This window comes from Saimiri boliviensis, chromosome 1 (genome assembly GCF_048565385.1).
Source record: "Saimiri boliviensis isolate mSaiBol1 chromosome 1, mSaiBol1.pri, whole genome shotgun sequence".
Lineage (NCBI taxonomy): Eukaryota > Metazoa > Chordata > Mammalia > Primates > Cebidae > Saimiri > Saimiri boliviensis.
The window spans coordinates 159,952,107-159,970,775 of NC_133449.1; the positions used below are offsets into that span (position 1 = coordinate 159,952,107).

Below are 18,669 nucleotides of genomic sequence, written 5' to 3' on the forward strand. Positions count from 1 at the left end.
GGCAGCTCCTCTTACTGGAGGCCAAGCTCCTAATCTTCTGCTTCTGGGGGCATCTTCTGGGTCTCTCTGGCCTCTGTCCCTGAGTTGGGCCACAGAAGCCCCTGTGAGCTTGAGCAGCTCTGATGAAGGGCTCCCTTTAGCTTGGGGCAGCCACGTGAACACCAACACCTCCTAGGGACATAGCGTTGGGCGTTTCCTCACCCTTTCCACCTTCTCCGTCCTCCTAGGGGAGCCTTCTCAGTGGTGCGAAGGTGTGTGAAGGTGCTGGCTGGCCAAGAGTACGCTGCCAAGATCATCAACACCAAGAAGCTGTCAGCCAGAGGTAGGTGTCTGATCTCCATGCCGCCCATCCTCTGGGGCTCTCCTCTCTCCCGCTACCTGTACTGCTTGGTTTAGAACCAGGACCCGGGGCTGAGCCCCTGGGTGATACTGATGGCAGGGGTGGGGGCTGCTCTTCCTGGGGGTGTCATGAGAATACATCTTCCCTTTTTCTTTCTTTTCCTTTTTTCGAGGCTGGAGACCACAGCCTCACCCAGACAGGCCAAGCTCTGTGCCCTGACAGGTGAGGGCTGAGGCGGCGGATGGGCCCTCCTTTCCCTGCCCTACTGCCACTCCCCTTCCCTTCTCCCCTCCAGACCTCTACTCTTGCCTCTGCCTGAACGCGATCTCCTGGCTCCTTTCATGAATGGCTGTTTCTCAGTCCTCAGGTCTCAGCTCAAGGTCACATCCTCTGAGAGGTTTTCCCAACCCCCCAATCTGAAGTGGTCTCCTCCTCCATTCTCTGGCTCTCCTCTCTCTCTCTCTCTCTCTCTCTCTCTTTCTCTTTTTAACGAGACAGAGTTTCACTCTTGTCGCCCAGGCTGGAGTGCAGTGGCGCCATCTCGGCTCACTGCCACCTCCCCCGCCCGAGTTCAAGTGATTCTCCTGCCTCAGCCTCCTGAGTAGCTGGGATTACAGGTGCCCGCCACCAAGCCCAGCTAAGTTTTTTCTTTGTATTTTTAGTAGAGATGGGGTTTCACCACTTTGCCCAGACTGGTCTCAAACTCTTGATCTCAGATGATCCGCCTGCCTCGGACTCCCAAAGTGCTGGGATTATAAGCATGAGCCACCATGCCAGGCCCATTTCTCTCTTATTGCTGTTTATTTCCTCTATAGCTTTCCCTGATCTAGACTCATCCTGTTTACTGATTAGGCCCCTTTAATACCCACCTCCCTTTTTGGGCTGTAAACTCCAAGAGGAGGGGCTGCTGTGCACCCAGCGCCTGGGGCAGCACCTGCACTCAGAGAGCAGCCAGTGAACTCCAAGTGTATTTGGCTTCAGCCGCGCCATTCTCTGGCCCTCCAGTTAGTTGATCTGCGGTGTGATCTGGGCTTTGGAAAAGATGCCCAGCTAACTATAATTTCAAATGAGTTTGAGAACCACTGTCCTAGGACCTTAGAATTGGTCCTGGGCCAGTGGCATCAGCATCGCCAGCAGCTTGTTAGAAAGGCAAAGTCTTGGCTGGGCGCAGTGGCTCATGTCTGTAATCCCAGCAGTTTGGGAGACTGAGTTGGGTGGATCATGAGATCAGGAGTTCAAGACCATCCGGGCCAAAATGGTGAAACCCCGTCTCTACTAAAAATATAAAAAATTAGCCGAGCATGGTGGTGGGTGCCTGTAGTACCAGCTACTTAGGAGGCTGAGGCAGGGGAATCCCTTGAACCCGGAGGTGGAAATTGCAGTGAGCCGAAATTGCTCCGCTGCATTCCAGCCTGATGACAGAGCGAGACTCTCTCCAAAACAACAAAAAAAAGAAAGGCAAAGTCTTCAGCCCCATTCCGGACTTGAAGAATCTGAATCTGCATTTTAACAAGATGCCTGGGTGATTGTGGACATTAAAATCCGGGAAGCCTGCCCAGGAGACTCACTTCTTGCCATTACTGTGTGTTTAAGACAGTGATGGTAGCAACCACTGTCAGTGTGTTGGAGAGGGTTATCTTCAAAGATGGCAGCCCCCACCCTGAATGAAATGGTGTATAAGCTTCCCTGGGGACTGCCTGGTGGTGGAGGGAATTCTGTTGGGTGAGGTGGGTGCAGGTGTGGGCTGTACAATCCACGGTTTGTGCAGTGCAGGAGGTGTTGTGTGAGGGGCTGGTAGTGTCCAGGTGTTTGACAGGTGCAGCTGTGCGGGGCCAGCGCCCGGCAGGTGCAGGTTCGTGGCGGTCCTCACAGCGGCTGGTACAGGAGGCTCATGCTGCTCCCTGCAGGCCTCCCAGCAGGCTCCGTGTTGGACTGTGTGTTTCTTCTTTGCTGCCTTTCTTCTCTGGCTGTGTTGCTGGGAGCTCAGCAGTTTCTTCCAGTTACCAACATCCCCCCGCGTCTTGAAGGTCAAAGGGGATCAGCAGAGGGGTGACTGGGGGTAGGATGGGGATCTCTGAAGGACCAGGAGCCCCACTTGGACCACGGTCAGTGTGAAAAGTCCAAGCTTATGGAAAGTTGGGAGCTATAGACAGAGCGGGCAGGAATGCTGGCAGGGGTGCTGCCTCATGGCCAGATGCCTGGATTGGCCTTGTCATTGCTGTGTGACTAGCAGCGGTCTGGTGCCCTTTCTGTGCATTGGGTGTTGAGTGACTACGGGAGATGTCCCAATCCCTGAGGTACAGCAGGGACAGGTGGTGATGGGTTGAGGCTTTTTCAGTGGGAGAGAGGGTCAGGCGCTAAGGTCGCCTGGATGCTGGAGAATCTCGGGTTAGTTCACTGCACTCTTGGGGCACAACCACACACCCACTTGCGGAGTGACCAAAAGACACAGATGTGTGTAGGAGAGTGGAGGGGCCACGGCTCCTCTTTGGCAGGTGACTAGGCTCCCCTGGGACAGTGCAGACCCTGGGCTATGCAGGCAGTCACTACCCAAGCCACCTCTCTTTGGCAACTTGTTGAGTCCTTGACCTCTTGGAAGGAAGGTGGCCCCGGCCTAGGTGAGTGTGGATGGCGGGGGAGGGGAGGTTATCAGAGAACCTTCTGGCAAAGTCTGCCAACTGCCAGGCACTTTTCTTCCCAGCAGGAGAGGAGGAGCAGGGCTTCTTTTAGCAGGATTCTTTGTTTGCCGCTCATGGTGCCTCGGGGGCGGGGAGGGGTTTAATGCGGAATATTGGACAACACATTCTAAGCGTCTCCTGCTGGTGCTCCTGGGTGACTTTTGGCAGCACCCCGCAGGGGCTGTGCCCACCCTCCAGGGAGCTGTGGCTTTCTTTTGCCCACCCTGCCCGGCCTCTTCTAGCAAGTGGTTCCCAAACCCAGAAGATATTTTTATATGTGTTTTCAATCTAGTCTTTAAAAAATATTCATAGTATAAACAAGTCAAAGAAACTATGAAGAAATGAAATGAAAAGTGAATTTTTTGCCTGTTCCAATCCCTGCCAAGTAGCTTTGGGAGCTTTTTTAAAAACGCAGCTGCCTGAGTTCCACCCATGAGGGTTGGATTGAGTAGGGGGGGCCCAAGTCCCTGCATTAAAAAATTCTATCATCAGTGACAGTAGCCATTAACACCAACCTAATACAATGACACAGGCTCAGCGCTAACCCCCAGCAGGTTCTCTGCCGCCTCCTAGCTCGTCCTCCTGATGACACACACAGACGTAGCACGCTAAGGGTGCACTGGGCACATGCAGGAGGCTGACGCAGCCAGAGGCGACTGGCCTGGGCACTGTGACCTCCACAGGCCCCACTCTCCACCTTGAGCATGAGGGGGTCACTTTCTCGGCTCCCCAGTGACCAGTCTTGGGGCACCAGGTGGGGAGCATGGCATGAGTTCATCCAGCCTGCACTAGAGTGTCATTCGGGTCCCTGCAAGGAAGCCTCTGAGGGGATAGTAAGACACGTGCTTCCCATCTCTGCTGTTCTCCTCCCCACCCTTTGCCTGGTACTCTTGGTTCTTGGGATGAGTGCTCTGGCCTCCCAGGATTGGGAAGTCCTTTGCAGGGGGCAGGTACTCCCTGTTCCCAGACTTGAGGTCTCTTTTTCTCCTGGCTTGTATGCCTCTTGCTGGAATCTCAGGCTGCCTGCCTGCTGGAATCCACTCCCCTCTGGAGGCAGAGCCCTGCGCATCTGCGTGATTGCATATACTATCAGGCCTGCAGTGACTGTCAGGCCTGCCCTGTCTTGTCCCACACTGCTGGAACTGTCTGGCCCCAGGGACCTCACCCCAGAATGTCCATCCACCCCTGTCTGCTGAGCTCTGCTAAGCCTTAGCTCCCACACCCTGGAGGTGACCCAACCCTCCAGGAAGGAAGGGAGAAGTTTCCCAAGATACTATCATGGGCACTGGGAGAAGCCCCTCCAGGTACCCAGGCAGGAGGCTGAAGACTTCTAGCTTCCCTCAGCCCTCTCACCATTGTGGGACTCTGATGAGCTGGTGGATCAATTCATCAATTAATTAATTATCAGAATGAGGCTGGGCTTGGTGGCTCATGCCTTTAATCCCAGTACTTTGGGAGGCCAAGGTGGGAGGATTCCTTGAGGCCAGGAGTTCAAGACCAGTCCGGGAAACATGGCAAGACCCTGTCTCTATTAAAAATACAAAAAATTAGCGGGGCATGGTGGCAGGTGCCTGTAGTCCCAGCTATTTGAGAGGGAGACTGATGTGGGAGAATCACCTGAGCCCAGGAAGTGGAGGCTGCAGTGAGCCATGATCCTGCCGCTGTTCTCCAGCCTGGGCAATGAGAGTGCGACCAAAAGTTTATTAGAATGGGAAGCAATATAGTATAGTAACTATGTACATGGGTTGCAATCCCAGTGCTGCCACTTGGACAAGCTGCTTAGCAGCTCTATGTCCCGCCCTGGGAACGTGGCAGTGACCAACAGAAAAGGTCTTGCTCTCATGGTGCCGGTTTTCTAGGGAGTGAGACTGAAAAGAACACTAAACACATCCACCAGCTGGGTAGCTTCAGGTAATGACACGTGTCAACCAAGAAAATAAGACAGGGTATGGGGAGGTGATGAGGCACGAGGGACACGCTTAGAAAAGGCAGCCAGGGAAGCTCTCCAAGGAGGTGACATTGCGCTGGGCCTGCCTGATGAGAACACCCAGGGAAGAGCTTTCTGGACAGAAGGCACAGCCGGTGCAGAGGTTGTGAGGTGGGAAGGAGCTTGGTGTGTCAGGCCACAGAGGAGGCCAGTGTGGCTGGAGCTTCCTAGCCAAGGTGAGGCTGGACCTGGTGAGGAGCTTGGATTGCGCTCTAAGTACATTGGGAAGCAGCTGGAGAGTTGGAAGCCAAGGAGTGACAGGAATTAATTGATGTTTTGAAAAGAGCTCTTTTGTGGGGCCGGGCGTAGTGGCTCACGCCTGTAATGCCGGCACTTTGAGAGTCCGAGGCAGGCAGATAACAAGGTCAGAAGTTCAAGATGAACCTGGCCAGCATGGAGAAACCCCATCTCTACTAAAAATTCAAAAAATTAGCTGGGCATGGCACCGGGTGCCTGTAATTCCAGCTATTCGGGAGGCTGAGGCAGGAAAATTGCTTGAACCTGGCAGGTGGAGGTAGCAGTGAGCCGAGATTGAGCAACTGCACTCCCGCCTCAGCCTGGGTGACAGATCGAGGCTCTGTCTCAAGAAAAAAAAAAAGGAGCGCCTTGTGGGAGGAAGGTGCAGGGGTAGAGGTTTCAGAGCTCTGAGTTTTCAGTGATTTTGGTGAGCGATTTTGATAAAGGGACTGCTCCTTTGTCAATGGGCCTCAGTTTATCCATCAATGTAACAGAGCACAGCCTCTGAGGTCAAAAGAAACATTGTCTCTATATGTCTTGAGGTTCTCTGTATCTTAGAAAATGAAAACATTGCAAGCGGGATTATAAGAAATATTGTATAATGTATATGTTTACACTCAATAAGATGAACATTTTAAAAAGTGACAAGGCAGCTTAATTGCACTATGCACAGGATGCTGATGAGATTTACACAATTAGTTCCTAGCATTTCCGGCAGTGAGGTCTGCTAACCAGACACAAGCTGGAGTTCCTTCTTTCAATCCTGTCAATGTTCTCTGCTCCTGGGTAACCTCACAGGGAGAAAACAACAAAATTCCAGATTTGGGGCTCCCAGCCCCTGAATGTATAGCCTAGGCCAGAAGCCCCCTTCCCCCTCCGACAGGCCTGACCTTGAGCTGCCTGAGTTCTGGTTCGGCTGGGGGTGGATTGGGGAGGTAGGGCATAGGGCGTGGAGCAGGGGGAGGGACCCGCATGGTCAGCTCTGGATGGGCATCCACTCCTCTGCCCGGGTGTCAGCCTCCCCTACCCTGGAGGTTACGAAAGGAGCCCACGGAGGGAGGGGGAACAAGGGATGCCCCCCCCCAACTTGGCCACACCTCCTCATCCCCAGCTTGCAGCCGGTCTTCAGCTGGAGAGTTGAGCCATGGAAACTGAATTGGACTTAATTGCTTTGCTGGTGGAAAAGCCACCTTTCAGTATTGATTTTGGCTTCCGCAGCCCTTGGAGGACAGCCAGTGATTGCTGTAGTGAAGGCGGCAGGGGGAAGGGGAGCTGGGTTCCTGGGGACAAGGGCTGGGACTTTCTCCATTCTCAGCACCCCCACCCTCATACCTGCCTGCTCTGAGAGGCCAGGGTTCTAGTGCGGGCTCGGCATCTGGGTGTTGGCATGAGTTTCCTTCTGTGGGCTTTAATTTTCCTGTTTGGGAGTTGGGGGCAAAGGGAGGTAGTGATTCTGAGTTGGGGCACAGAGAACAGTATAGCCCAGGATCGAAAGCCCAGCTCTGGAGGCTGACTTCCTGGGTACAAAGCATGCCTCCACTGCTCACTGCGGGACTGAGTTTGGGCAGGTACTTAGCCTCTCCGAAGCTCTGTCTCCTCCTCCGGAAAGCCAGAAAAATGACAGTAATTCCCTCAAAGGATTACAGTGAGGGCTGGAAAGGCGTATAAAGCCCTCTACACAGTGCTTGGCACAGAGATTTTCAAAAGGGGGTTCTTTTTTACGGTTTTGTTTGTTAAATTAAGGTGTTAACTACCAAATTGTGAAGAAAAGGACCAAAAAGGAAAATGAGAAATGCATTTTCAGTTCCAGCTCTGCCACCACAGAGGTTTCAGCTTGTTCAGACTGCAGTTTCCTCATCTATAAAAGGAGGAGAGTGGTGCCTCCAGCCTGGGATTGTTTGGGGGCACTGAGTAGGGTCATGTAGCCTACTGTGCCCAGCAGCAGGAGAATCAGAAGTCACAGTGGCAGACCCCAGGCCTCTCCCTTGGGTGTGTGGGGAGCCCCAGGGAACTCGCACAGCAGCCCAGAAGGCAGGTTGGGGAGCTCTGGGTCGGCCCCTGCAGATTTTTTGGGGGTCTCTGTGTCCCTGGTCCCAGAGTATCCTGAAAGGGAGGTGACTTCTGGGAATTAACACAGCCTTCTGGAAGAATAGCCACTCCCTTAGAAAGGTGCATTCATTCAATCATTTATTTTTTCATTTGGTTCCTTCTTTTTTTTTTTTTTGAGATAAAGTCTTGTCGCCTAGGCTGGAATGCAGTGGCATGACCTCAGCTTACTGCAACCTCCACCTTCAAGTGATTCTCCTGCCTCAGCCTCCTGAGCAGCTGGGATTACAAGCGCCTACCACCATGCCCAGCTAATTTGTGTATTTTTAGTTGAAATAGGGTTTCACCATGTTGCCTAGGCTGGTCTTGAACACCTGAGATCAGGTGATCCACCTGTCTCGGCCTCCCAACGTGTTAGTATTATAGGCATGAGCTATCGTGCTCAGCTTCATTCAGTTATTTACTGAACACCTACTAAGTGCCAGGTGTTTGGGTAGATGCCAGGGGTACATCTACCCAAGTCCCATGTGTAGGACCAAGTCCGTGCCCTCAAGGAACTAGATGTCCATAGGACTGAGTGGGACATGCTGTTCAGGGGCTCTGAAAGCACAGAGGATGGGCGCCTGCCTGCCTGGCAGTCGGGACCTGCTGCCAGGGGCCTGAGACATCTAAGGGTTGGTAGGAGTGAGTGATGACCAGTGAGCGGCAGGTGGGAGGTCGAAGAAGTGTTTCAAGCTGAGAGAATTGTATGTGCAATTCCCAGCTGCTCAGGAGGCTGAGGCAGGAGAATTGCATGTGCATGTTCCGAAGTGAGAGGGCCCAGCGGGGTCTCCCTGCAGAGGTGAAGTTCAGCCACTCAGTCTGGCCAGAGTCTAGGGCCTGAGAAACAGGCCTGGAGGCGTCTTGGAGAAGCCTCTCATTTAAGAGCTGTGGAAACGGAGGCCAGAGAGGGCAAAGACTGTGCTTGAGTCACTGCAGCCCAGGCCTCTTCCTATTTCCCCTGAACCCCACGGTCTTCCTGGAGAACTCTGAGGCCCTGGCCGGAAGGTGAGCTTTCCCAGCACCCAGGGGCTGCCCTGGGAGGTGAAGATAATACGAGGCTGTGAGGAGGGAGAGATGGAGGGTGGCGGTTCCTCCCTCACCGGGGACTCACCTGAGCCTCTGTGTTTCAGACCATCAGAAGCTGGAGCGTGAAGCCCGCATCTGCCGCCTGCTGAAGCACCCCAACATCGGTGAGCCTTGCGGGACAAGATGGGCGCGGGTCGGGGGGGTGCAGGCCCTGCTCCCTGCCCACCCTGGCAAGTGGGTGTTTGCGGGTTGGGTGGAGAGCAGCTGCTCTCTTCTCCGGGGATGGAGGCAGCAGAGATGGGAAAGGGGGCGTCTTTAATGGTTTCCACATTCCTCAGAGCCAGCTTGTTTCGGGGGAAGGTGAAGAAAGGCCCTTCCTCCCATCCCACACTGCCGGCAGCCTCCTTCGGAAAAGCTGTTTCAGGAAAACTTCTAAAGCTCTGGGAGAGATGAAAATAGGCCAGGGGGAAGCGCATGGCCTTGACCGCTGTGGCCCATTCCCCAAAAACATCCCCATGTTGATTCAGCCTGGCAGCGTGGCCCTGCCCTCCTCCCTCGACCTGGCACCTGCCTGCCTACAGGAGCAAGCTCCAACTCAGGCCCTGGCCCACAGGCTGGGCATGGGCTGCGTTGAGAGGCTGGGCCACCGTGGGCTGGGCCAGAGCAAGAGCAGCACCCATGGGGGTGCGCTCTGAAATAACACCTCACTGCCTGGCCCCCTCCCCCAGCCCTTGTGCGATTGCGATTGCGGGGCTGATCCCTGCCTGTCAGGGTCCTGAGTCATGAGGGCAGGAAGTGTGGCTTTGAGAGCTAATTCTGTCAGGGAATGGCTGTGTGACCTTGGGCAGGAGCACTGCCCTCTCTTAGTCGCTTTTCCCCATCCTCATGAGGGAAGAGCTGTCTGAAGCAGCATCTGGGGCACCTGGTGAAAAGGTGGACTTGGACTTAGTGGGCCGGGGATGGGGCTGGAATTTTGCAGTTCTAACATGCTTCGAGGAGATGCCAAGCCTGCTGACTCACAGACCACACGGAGGAGCAGGGCCTAGGCGACTGCTATGGACTCTTCCAACTCTGACAGCCAACACGCCTTCCCCCCAGGCAGGGAAGCCTCTCTCCGTGCCCAGGGCCCCAAGGGTTAACTCTCCTGCCAGAGAGAAGCGGCTCCATCTGCTATTTATACCCAGAAGGCACCTCCCCTTCCCTGTTCAAACAGCAGCCAGAGGCTCCCCAGCCAGCATCAGAGAAGACACAGCACAGGGCTGGCTGGAGCAGCCCTGGTTGAACCCTGGTCCCTGACCTACTAATGTCCTCGCTGTGTGGCCTTAGGCAGCCCCTGCCCATTCCAGGCCTCCAACCCCCAAGTTGTGTGATGGAGGGGGTTGGGAGTGACCTCTGACTGTAAGATTCTATGGTTCTTAGAGAGGTGGCTGGCTCCAGTGGAAGGAGGGGAGTGTGTGTGTGTGAGAGTGTGTGGAGTGTGCGTGAGTGAATGTGAGTGTGAGAATGTGTGAATGTGTGTGTATGAGTGTATGTGAATGTATGTGTGTGTGGCAGTGTGTGGAGTGTGTGTACATATGAGTGTGAATGCTTGTGAGTCTATGAATGTGTTCGTGTGTGAATGTGTATAAGTGCGTAAATGTGTGATGTTTGTGTGTGTGTGAATGTGTGTATGTGAGGCTGTGTTGAGTCTATGTGAATGCATGTGAGTCTGTGTAGATGTGGGTGAATGTGTGTAAGTGTGTGAATGTGTATATCTGTATAAATGTGTGTGAATGTGTGTGTATGTGAGTGTGGAGTGTGTGTGAATGCATGTATGTGAGTGTATGTGACAGTGTGTGGAGTGTGTGAATGTGAATGCATGTGTATGTGTGCATGTGTGAATGCGTGTGTGTGAATGCATGTCTGTGTGTGTGAATGCATGTATGTGTGTGTGCATATGAGTGTGAAGAGTGTGAATGCATGTATATGACTGTGTGAATGTGTGTGTGTGAATGTGTGTAAATCTGTGTGAGTGCCTGTGAGAGTAGGTAGTGTGTGAATGCATGTATGTGTGTGAATGTGAGTCTGTGTGTGTGAATGTGTGTGTCTGTGTGTATTGAGTCTAAGTGTGAGTGTGTGAATATGTATGTGAGTCTGTGTGTGTGAATATGTGTGTGTGTCTGTGAGTGTGTGAATGTGTGTATATGAGTCTGTGTGTGTGAATGTGTGTACGTGAGTCTGTGTGTGTGTGAATGTGTGTGAGTCTGTGTGTGTGTGAATATGTTTGTGTGTCTGTGAGTGTGTGAATATGTGTATGTGAGTCTGTGTGTGTGTGAATGTGTGTACGTGAGTCTGTGTGTGTGTGAATGTGTGTATGTGAGTCTGTGTAAGTGTGTGTATTGCTGCACAACTGCAACTGTCTCAGGTCAACACTGCCACCTCCTGTTCACACCTCCCTCTCGCTCTCATTCCCAGCTATAAAATGGGGGGCTTTGGACTTTGTGTGTTTTGGCTTTGGGCTGACCACAGCTCAAATCCTTGATTTGCTGTTTCATTGCTGTGTGACCCTGGACATGTTGCTCAACCACTTTGAAGCTCCATTTTAACTGGAAAATGGAAATGATACCTACCTCCTAGGATAGTGATGATGAAATAGAGCGTAGCATCATGACAGTCATTATCATGAACCTGCCCCCTTTCCCTCAGTCAACACCTTCCCTCAGAACAACCTTGTCTGAAGACACCCTCTTGCCTGAAACTCCGTAAGACTGTCATTTCTTGGGGCCATCAAGATTTTTAGTTATCACTGGAGGCACTGCATACAACATGGTGGTTAGGAGAATGGCGTTTGCAGCCAGGCGTCCAGTTTCAATCTCAGCTCTGCTGTTAACAAAATGTTTGAGCTTGGGCAGGCTGTGAACCTCTCAGCCTCAGTATCCTCCTCTGTGAAGTGGCGATAATCACAGCACCTACCTTCTAGGACTGTTGGAGGGTAAAGTGAGACAGCGCGAGTAAAGCACTTGGCACAAAGCCTAGCACGTGGTAAAAGCTCAGAAATGGAAGCCATCATCACCATCATCATCGTCGTCGTCGTCATTGGATCATTTACTCCTTCCTTGTTTACCTGATGTCAGGTGCATTATAGACCCACCACAGGCCAAGGTCTCTGCGAGGCCCTGAGAATGTGCAGGAGAAGTGGGGATGGGAGATAGGAGTGGGGGTGGTGGCTGATGCACAGGGGATTGGAAAGCAGAGCTGAGCATCCGGCACAGGATGACCCCAGAAGAGCTTGGAGCTGCTGTCAGGGCTGGAAGGGTCCTTGGAGGGTGCACTTTCCTGATTTTCCAAGCATCTTCCTTCAAAGTAGGTTGTAATCTTCCCAAAGCTGTGCAAAGAGGTACAGATGTGGGCTCGAAACCCGAAAGGCGAGCCTGTGCCTAGAGAAACCGGACTGAGTCCTGTTCGGCCTGCTTGGCCAATCTAGACAAGGTTACTGGTCGCTGCTTCCTTATGGCCACTGTCCAGTCCCCATGGGACCAGGTCAGTGAGGTCCCTGGCTCAGCACTGGTCAGTCCAACTGTGCTGTGCACAAAGCGTTTACTTCCAAGATCCTTCTTGGGAGCGGTCAGTAACCTGCTGTCTGTACCATCACCACCTGCAGATGGGACAGATCCCAGAAGGCCACTCCAAAGCACAGTCCTCCAAAGGACTGTGCTAGGGACAATCTGAAAGCTTAGTAAGTGATTTGTGGTGGGGAAGGGAAGTATGGTAAGTCAGCGATGAAGATGATAATGTCTCCATTTATTGAGTTCTTCCTAGTGCCAGGGACTGTGCTAAGTGACCACAGCGGTCCCACAGTATTGGCACTACTGTTTGGAATGGAGGCTCAGAGAGATTAAGTCATTTGCTCACAGCTACACAGCTTGTAAGAAGTGGATCTGGGAGGCCAACGCAGCAAGTCTGATTCCAGAGCCCTCGTTCCCAGTCCTTCTATTTAGCTTCCTGAGTGGATATCACAAATGTGGTGTCAGGGGCACACGAAAATAAGGGAACAAGTACTATCCTTCAACTGCCAAGAAAAAAATGCACCGTTGGAGAATCACAGGGATACCAGAAGTGCATGAATCAAGCTACGTAAATAAAAAGCTAGGCTGCAGATTTGTTTGTTCTATGACAATATTTTAAACAGTCAAAAGTGACAGCATGACTCAATGGGCACAGACATGTCAGTCATTCCACCAGGAGACAGGATCGTGATGACAGCCTATGGCCCTTGAATCTTGGGCTCTGGCTGAGTCATTTCTCAGGGCAGCCTCCACTGATGGGAGGGGAGGCTTTGTGTGGGAAAATGGCCCTGGCACAAGAAATCCTGTCTCCTGGGCTCCAAGGTGTGACTCGATGCCCCTCAGGGACTGAAGCCAACTCTAGTACCATCATGCAGGTGGTGCACTGCAAAAGTGGGAGCTGAATTCCAACCTGTGTGCCCCTCGCCTAGCTGCTCAGAGGAATGGCCACTTATCATCAGCACAAAGCCACCATCTGAGTGAGAGTCAGCTCTGGAGAAAACCTCCCTCAATTCCGTCAATTGCCCTGAGACCCAAGGACTTTCTCTAAAGGGGTTGAGGCCCCAGGTCAGAGGGTAGATCTGGGACTCCAGTCTTCTTGGGGCTCCTTCCAAAGCCTGTTGCTGTGGTTCTAAAAGTCCTTTCTGAGATGATTCTAGCTGCAGCTTGGCTTCTCAGAGCGTCTGATACTCAGGAAAGAGAAGCCAGAGACCATGGCCCACCAGAAAGAATAGGAAAGGGGTCACTCCCCAAAGACCACCTGGAGGAAGGCAGGGAGAGGGAAGAGTCTTTTGTGAAACTTTACCTTGATATACTAACAATGCAAGTTTATTGCAGATAAATGAGAAGACATATACTTTTTAAGTATCTCCTATAACCTCACATTTAGAACTAACATTTAATGATATGTGCTTCCATATGATATATGACATATGTGACTTCTCAAGTACTGTATACACATATCATCTCAGGTCAGGTTCCCTGGAAGCAGAGCCTGAGTCAGGGATTCAGGTGCTATTAGCATCCCACACTCCAGCACCTGGGGTTTGAATGCACTGACTTACCAAAGGGATTCTGGGCAGTGCCCAGATGTAGAACTGTCAGATTCTACACACCAAAAATGCAGTTAAATACACATTTACACTTTAAAAATTCAGCCTGCACTTACTTTGAAATGTACTACAAATTAAATAAATCAATGGACAGAGGAATGGTTAGAAACGTAATAATGGAAGTATAGGAAAACATTAATGATAGAATCTAGATAGTGGGCATCTGGGTGTTCACTTAACTGTATATTTGATTTTTTTTTTTTTTTTTTTGAGATAGTGTCTTGCACTTGTCACCCAGGCTGGAGTGCAGCGGTGTGATCTCGGCTCACTGCAACCTCTGTCTCCTGGGTTCAAGCGATTCTCCTGCCTCAGCCTCCTGAGTAGCTGGGACTACAGATGCCTGCCACCACACCCAGCTAATTTTTGTATTTTTCGTAGAGACAGGTTTTTGCCACATTAGCCAGGCTGGTCTCGAACTCCTGACCTCAGGTGATCTGCCCGCCTCAGCCTCCTGAGTAGCTGGTATTACAGGCATGTGCCATCACAACCGGCCTGAATTTTTTATAATAAAATTTTGAAAGGAATCAAAGCAGAATTATATATGCCTTTAAGATCTTGTTTTAGAATATATTTAAAACATCTTTCCGTTAATGTTTACAAATGTGTCGTCATTGAGGAATGCTTTAAATTTACATTTTATTATTATCATTATTATTTTGAGACATTCTCAGTCTCTTACTCAGGCTGGAGTGCAGTGGGGCGGTCTTGGCTCAGTGCAACCTCCGCCTCCTGGGCATAAACAATCTTCCCACCTTAGCTTCCCAAGTAGCTGGGACGACAAGCGCCTGCCACCATGCCCAGCTAATTTTGGTATTTTTTGTAGAGATGGGGTTTCACTATGTTGCCCAGGTTGGTCTTGAACTCTTGAGCTCAAGTGATCCACCTGCCTCAGCCTCCCATAGTGCTGGGATTACAGGGTGAGCCGCTGTACCTGGCCTAAATTTTTATTTTATCTTATTTCTATCTTATTTTATTTATTATTATTGTTTTTGAGATGGAGACTTGCTCTGTTGCCCACGCTGGAGTGCAGTGGCGCGATCTCGGCTCACTGCAACCTCCACCTCCCGGGTTTCATCACGTTGGCCAGGCTGGTCTCAAACTCCTGACCTCAGGTGATCCACCTGCCTCAGCCTCCTAATGTGCTGGGATTACAGATGTGAGCCACTGTGCACAGCCTAAATTTTCATTTTAATTTGTGCGCCTTCCTTCTCCATCTCTGGTGCCCATCCCCCTCTTTCTACAGGCACCAGCTCTGGGGTATTGGATGCCTGCCTCTCTCCAAACTTAATGTGCAAATACGAGAGCCATGAACAATTCTACTGAGTCGGAAATACATGCACCTGGCAAACATTCAGATGGCACTAGGATTCATAGTGAAAAGTGGGTCTCCTCTCATGACCCAGCTCCCCCAGTTCCCCTCCCAAGAGGCGCTCCCAGTGCCTGCTTCACTTTATTCTTCCAGAGAGACTTATGCCATATATATACGTAAATGCATCCTTTTAAAAAAGCACTACGCATGCTGTTTTGCGCGTGGCTTTTTCACCGAACGACATAATTCGGAGATGACTCTGAACCAGTAGATACATAACTGCTGCATTATTTTAGCAGCTGTGCCATTTTCCATTGTGCAGATGAATCGTCATTCACTGAGCCAGCACACCCCTGCATGGACATTTTTAGGCTGTGGTGCGGGGAAGGATGTGAGCTCTGTCCTGTGAGAACTTGCTCTTGACTGACAGGATGCGGCCCCAGAGTCAGCCCCAAGACTCAGGCCCTTCCTTCTAATAGCTCAGGGGTGCATGCTGGGAGCTCCGGGCTCTTGGGAGCTTTGCCTCTGTTCTGGGTAAATGGAGTGTGAGGAGATGACAGCTCCTCAGCACGCCAGAACGCAGGGACCCTGTCACTCCTGCCTCTGGCCTCCACGCTCCATTATCTCCTCAGGCTTGAGGGCAGAGCAGGATATGAGCTCAGGCAGCACTGGGTGAGCACCAACTGTGTGCCTCCTGGAACTCTCGTAACAAGCCTGCAAGTCTGGGAGTTTCATTTCCGTTCTTCAGGCAAGTAAAGAGAGGCTCAGAAAGGTCTAGCAACTTGCCAGAAGTCACACAGCTGGTAAGTGGTAGAGATTGGAGCCACAGGCTTTCCATGACTTGGGCCTGGCCAGCAACGAAACAGGGTTTTGGAGAGGGGAGGGGACTAAACTTTCACCTAAACAGGCATCTTTCGAGTTTAAGTCCAAGCCTCTTTCGGTAATGCCTGAGGTCTATGCGGACTCAATACAGTGAGCCTTTGTTCACTGGCGCTTGCCAAAGCACCTGGCACCTGGTGTGTACGAAGTGGCTGTCTGGGAGCATGGGATGTTGGATATAAGCGGGAGGGGAGGGACGGAGGGGGCCTGGGCAGCAGTATGTCCCGCTGTAACCAACTGCCTCGCCCCGCCCACAGTCCGACTCCATGACAGCATCTCCGAGGAGGGACACCACTACCTGATCTTCGACCTGTGAGTTTGGCCCCGTCTTGGGAGGTGCCAAGGGTGTCAGGGCAGCCTAATCACGGCTGACCTCGCTGGACCTCTTGGGCTGAATTCCTTCCTGTGGTCCAGAGTTTCCCCAAATGTGTTGGGCCTGCTACCCAAGCAGTGCAAGCTGACTTTCCTAAAACACCAACAAACACTTTTAGCTTTCATCCTATATTTATTTTTGCTTCTCTTCTATTTGTGGCCAGTGATGCTGGTTTTCCATTTTCAGTGGCAATATAAAGTTTCCTTCTGAAATGTTTAATTTTTTTTGAAGAATGTTGATTCAAAGAAAACCAATAATGAAATGATAGGCCTCAGTGGGTCCTGGGATGGCAGCGAAAATCAGTGATGGGGCCAGCCTCATCGATAAAAAATAGCCCTTGAGATATTGATCACAGGAGATGCCATAGGCTTCCTAATGAGCCTAGTGATGTGCTCTGAATGTTCCTAAGCTCCGGACTCCGGCCTGGCCCAGGTGGGAAAGAAGGGCCAGGGATGGCGGAGGAGAGGGGACTGGATGCCTTTGAGCCAGGCAGGCAATGGAAGACGGGAAGGGGACTGCAGCAGGGGACACCCCAGTAGCCCTGGGGCCCCTCCTTTTGTGACTGAGGTCCTGAGGTCCCTGAGCCCTATCCTTAGCTTCCTGGAGACTCCTCCAGATGAGGCAGCACCTGGGGTTGCCTCTATTGGAGGGTAATTCCATGCCTGTCTCCCCAGGGTCACTGGCGGGGAATTGTTTGAAGACATCGTGGCCCGGGAGTATTACAGTGAGGCAGATGCCAGGTGAGTGTCAGGAGCTGCCTGGCAATGGTGCCCAGGGACAGGGTATTCTGTCAGCTTCCCAGGGGAGGCCTGTGCTCACACCACCGTGACCCCTTCCTCTCTCTCTCCCTAGTCACTGTATCCAGCAGATCCTGGAGGCTGTGCTGCACTGCCACCAGATGGGGGTGGTGCACCGGGACCTGAAGGTGAGCAACCCACCGTGGGTGCGGCTCACCCCGGGAGCCCCTCCCCCCTCTGCACATCCCTCCTCCTGCAGAGCTGGACATGATCAGAATCCCTTTAATTTCTCTGAGTTAGGCTGGAAGTGTGTGTGGGGGGGTGGGGGGTGGGGGGCAAGATTATTTTCCCCACTGTTCAGATGAGGAAACTGAGCTTAGGAAGGTAGAGCTGGAGGGGCTTTGCCCTGAACCCAAGTTCTGCCATTTGGAGCCACACACAGACCAAGCCTCCAGCTTGGAAGATCCCTAGAGGGACTCCGGCAGCTTTGTCGTAGCTGCTGAGCCCCTGCAGTGTGTACCCATTCCTGCCACACTCCCACTGGAATATGATTTCCAGGCCAGCCTCATCCTGGGCACCCTCCCTGGGCATGCTCCCCTGGGTCTGGGTCCCTCTTTGGGGCACAGTGCTCTGAAGATGGCCCTGCCCCTCTCTGACCATCCTGGGCAGGCCATGGCTTCTCTCCTGAGCCCCAGGCAAGCTCTCTGTGGCTCATTCTAGATGAGGCAAGTGTGCACTTGAAGAGGGTCTCCAACCAGACTGCAGGCCGGCTCTCCCAGAGGGCCTGTTCCCATTATAGCTGCAGCCCCTGCACTGGAAGAGGAAGGAGGAGAGGCAGCCCAAATTTAGGCCACTCTGGATACAATTAGTGACACATTCATCAAATCAGGGCAGGACGGCTACTGAGACCCAGGACATGTTAGGAACATCGTCCCCAGAGGACAAAGGATGCCTTTGAGCCAGGCAGGCGGAGGAAGCTATATTTGTTTGGACCCAGCCTAGCTTTAGACAGCGAAAGGTCAGAGGTGGGACCCTTCAGAAGTCCCACTGGGAAGGGGGTCAGAAGACGACTGGAAACCAACAGTCTTCAGAGACTCCGAGCCTCTCCCCAAGCAGTAAATAGGAGTACTAACATTTACCAAGCACTTACTGTAGGCCACAGCGAAGTGCTTATATCAACTCTCTCAGTCAATCCAGGCACCACCCCATAAGGTAGGCATTTTTCTCACAGGAAACTAAAGCTCAGAGAAGTGAAATAATTTGCCCACATGTCACGGCATAGAGGTGGCAGCAACTGGGATCAGAAACGGGGACTGTCTAAGTGAGCCCACACTCTTAGCTCCCCTCCATCCTGAGTCCCAAGGTGCAGGGACCAGCAGGAAGTGGAGACATTCTGGAGGCTGAGCCAGTGCCAAGCAGCAGCCTCAATGCCCCAGAGGCCGGGCACGGGACCTTCCCAAGTCAGCTGCTGGCCCCTGATATAAGCCCCATCATCTTTCAGCCTAGAGCGGTTCAGATGGAGTCAGACTTTGCCTCGATTCTGGCTCTTTCTCTTGCTAGCTGCGTGATCTTGGCCAAGTCACTTAACCTCTCTGAGCCTGAGTTTTCTCATCTTGATATACACGACGAATACTTACGAAGCGCCTGCTCTGTGGCCCTGCAGCCTAGGTGCCGGTGTTAAAGTGGTGAACAGCACAGAGAAGGAACTCACATTCCACAAGGCTGACAGATAATGAATGGGCACATAGACAGATGGGGGAAATGGGGCAAATTGCGATGAGATCTATGAAGGTAGCAAAGAGGAGGAAAGACATGGGGCACCTGAGGGCTTCTCCTCTAGATAGAGTTAACCGTGGAGGG

The 18,669-nt window shown here is 52.1% G+C and overlaps 1 protein-coding gene across 4 annotated transcripts in view; it reads left to right on the plus strand.

Annotated features, from left to right (window-relative positions):
* The window catches only part of CAMK2A (calcium/calmodulin dependent protein kinase II alpha), a 69,894-nt gene that overhangs the window by 18,027 nt on the left and 33,198 nt on the right, over positions 1-18,669 (plus strand). For all 4 annotated transcript variants that reach the window (XM_010344545.3, XM_010344546.3, XM_003934012.4 and 1 more), the window contains exons 2-6: positions 228-322; positions 8,461-8,520; positions 15,957-16,011; positions 16,747-16,812; positions 16,925-16,997. In XM_010344545.3, coding sequence (XP_010342847.3) covers positions 228-322; positions 8,461-8,520; positions 15,957-16,011; positions 16,747-16,812; positions 16,925-16,997 — 349 coding nt within the window. The remainder of the gene's footprint in view (positions 1-227; positions 323-8,460; positions 8,521-15,956; positions 16,012-16,746; positions 16,813-16,924; positions 16,998-18,669) is intronic.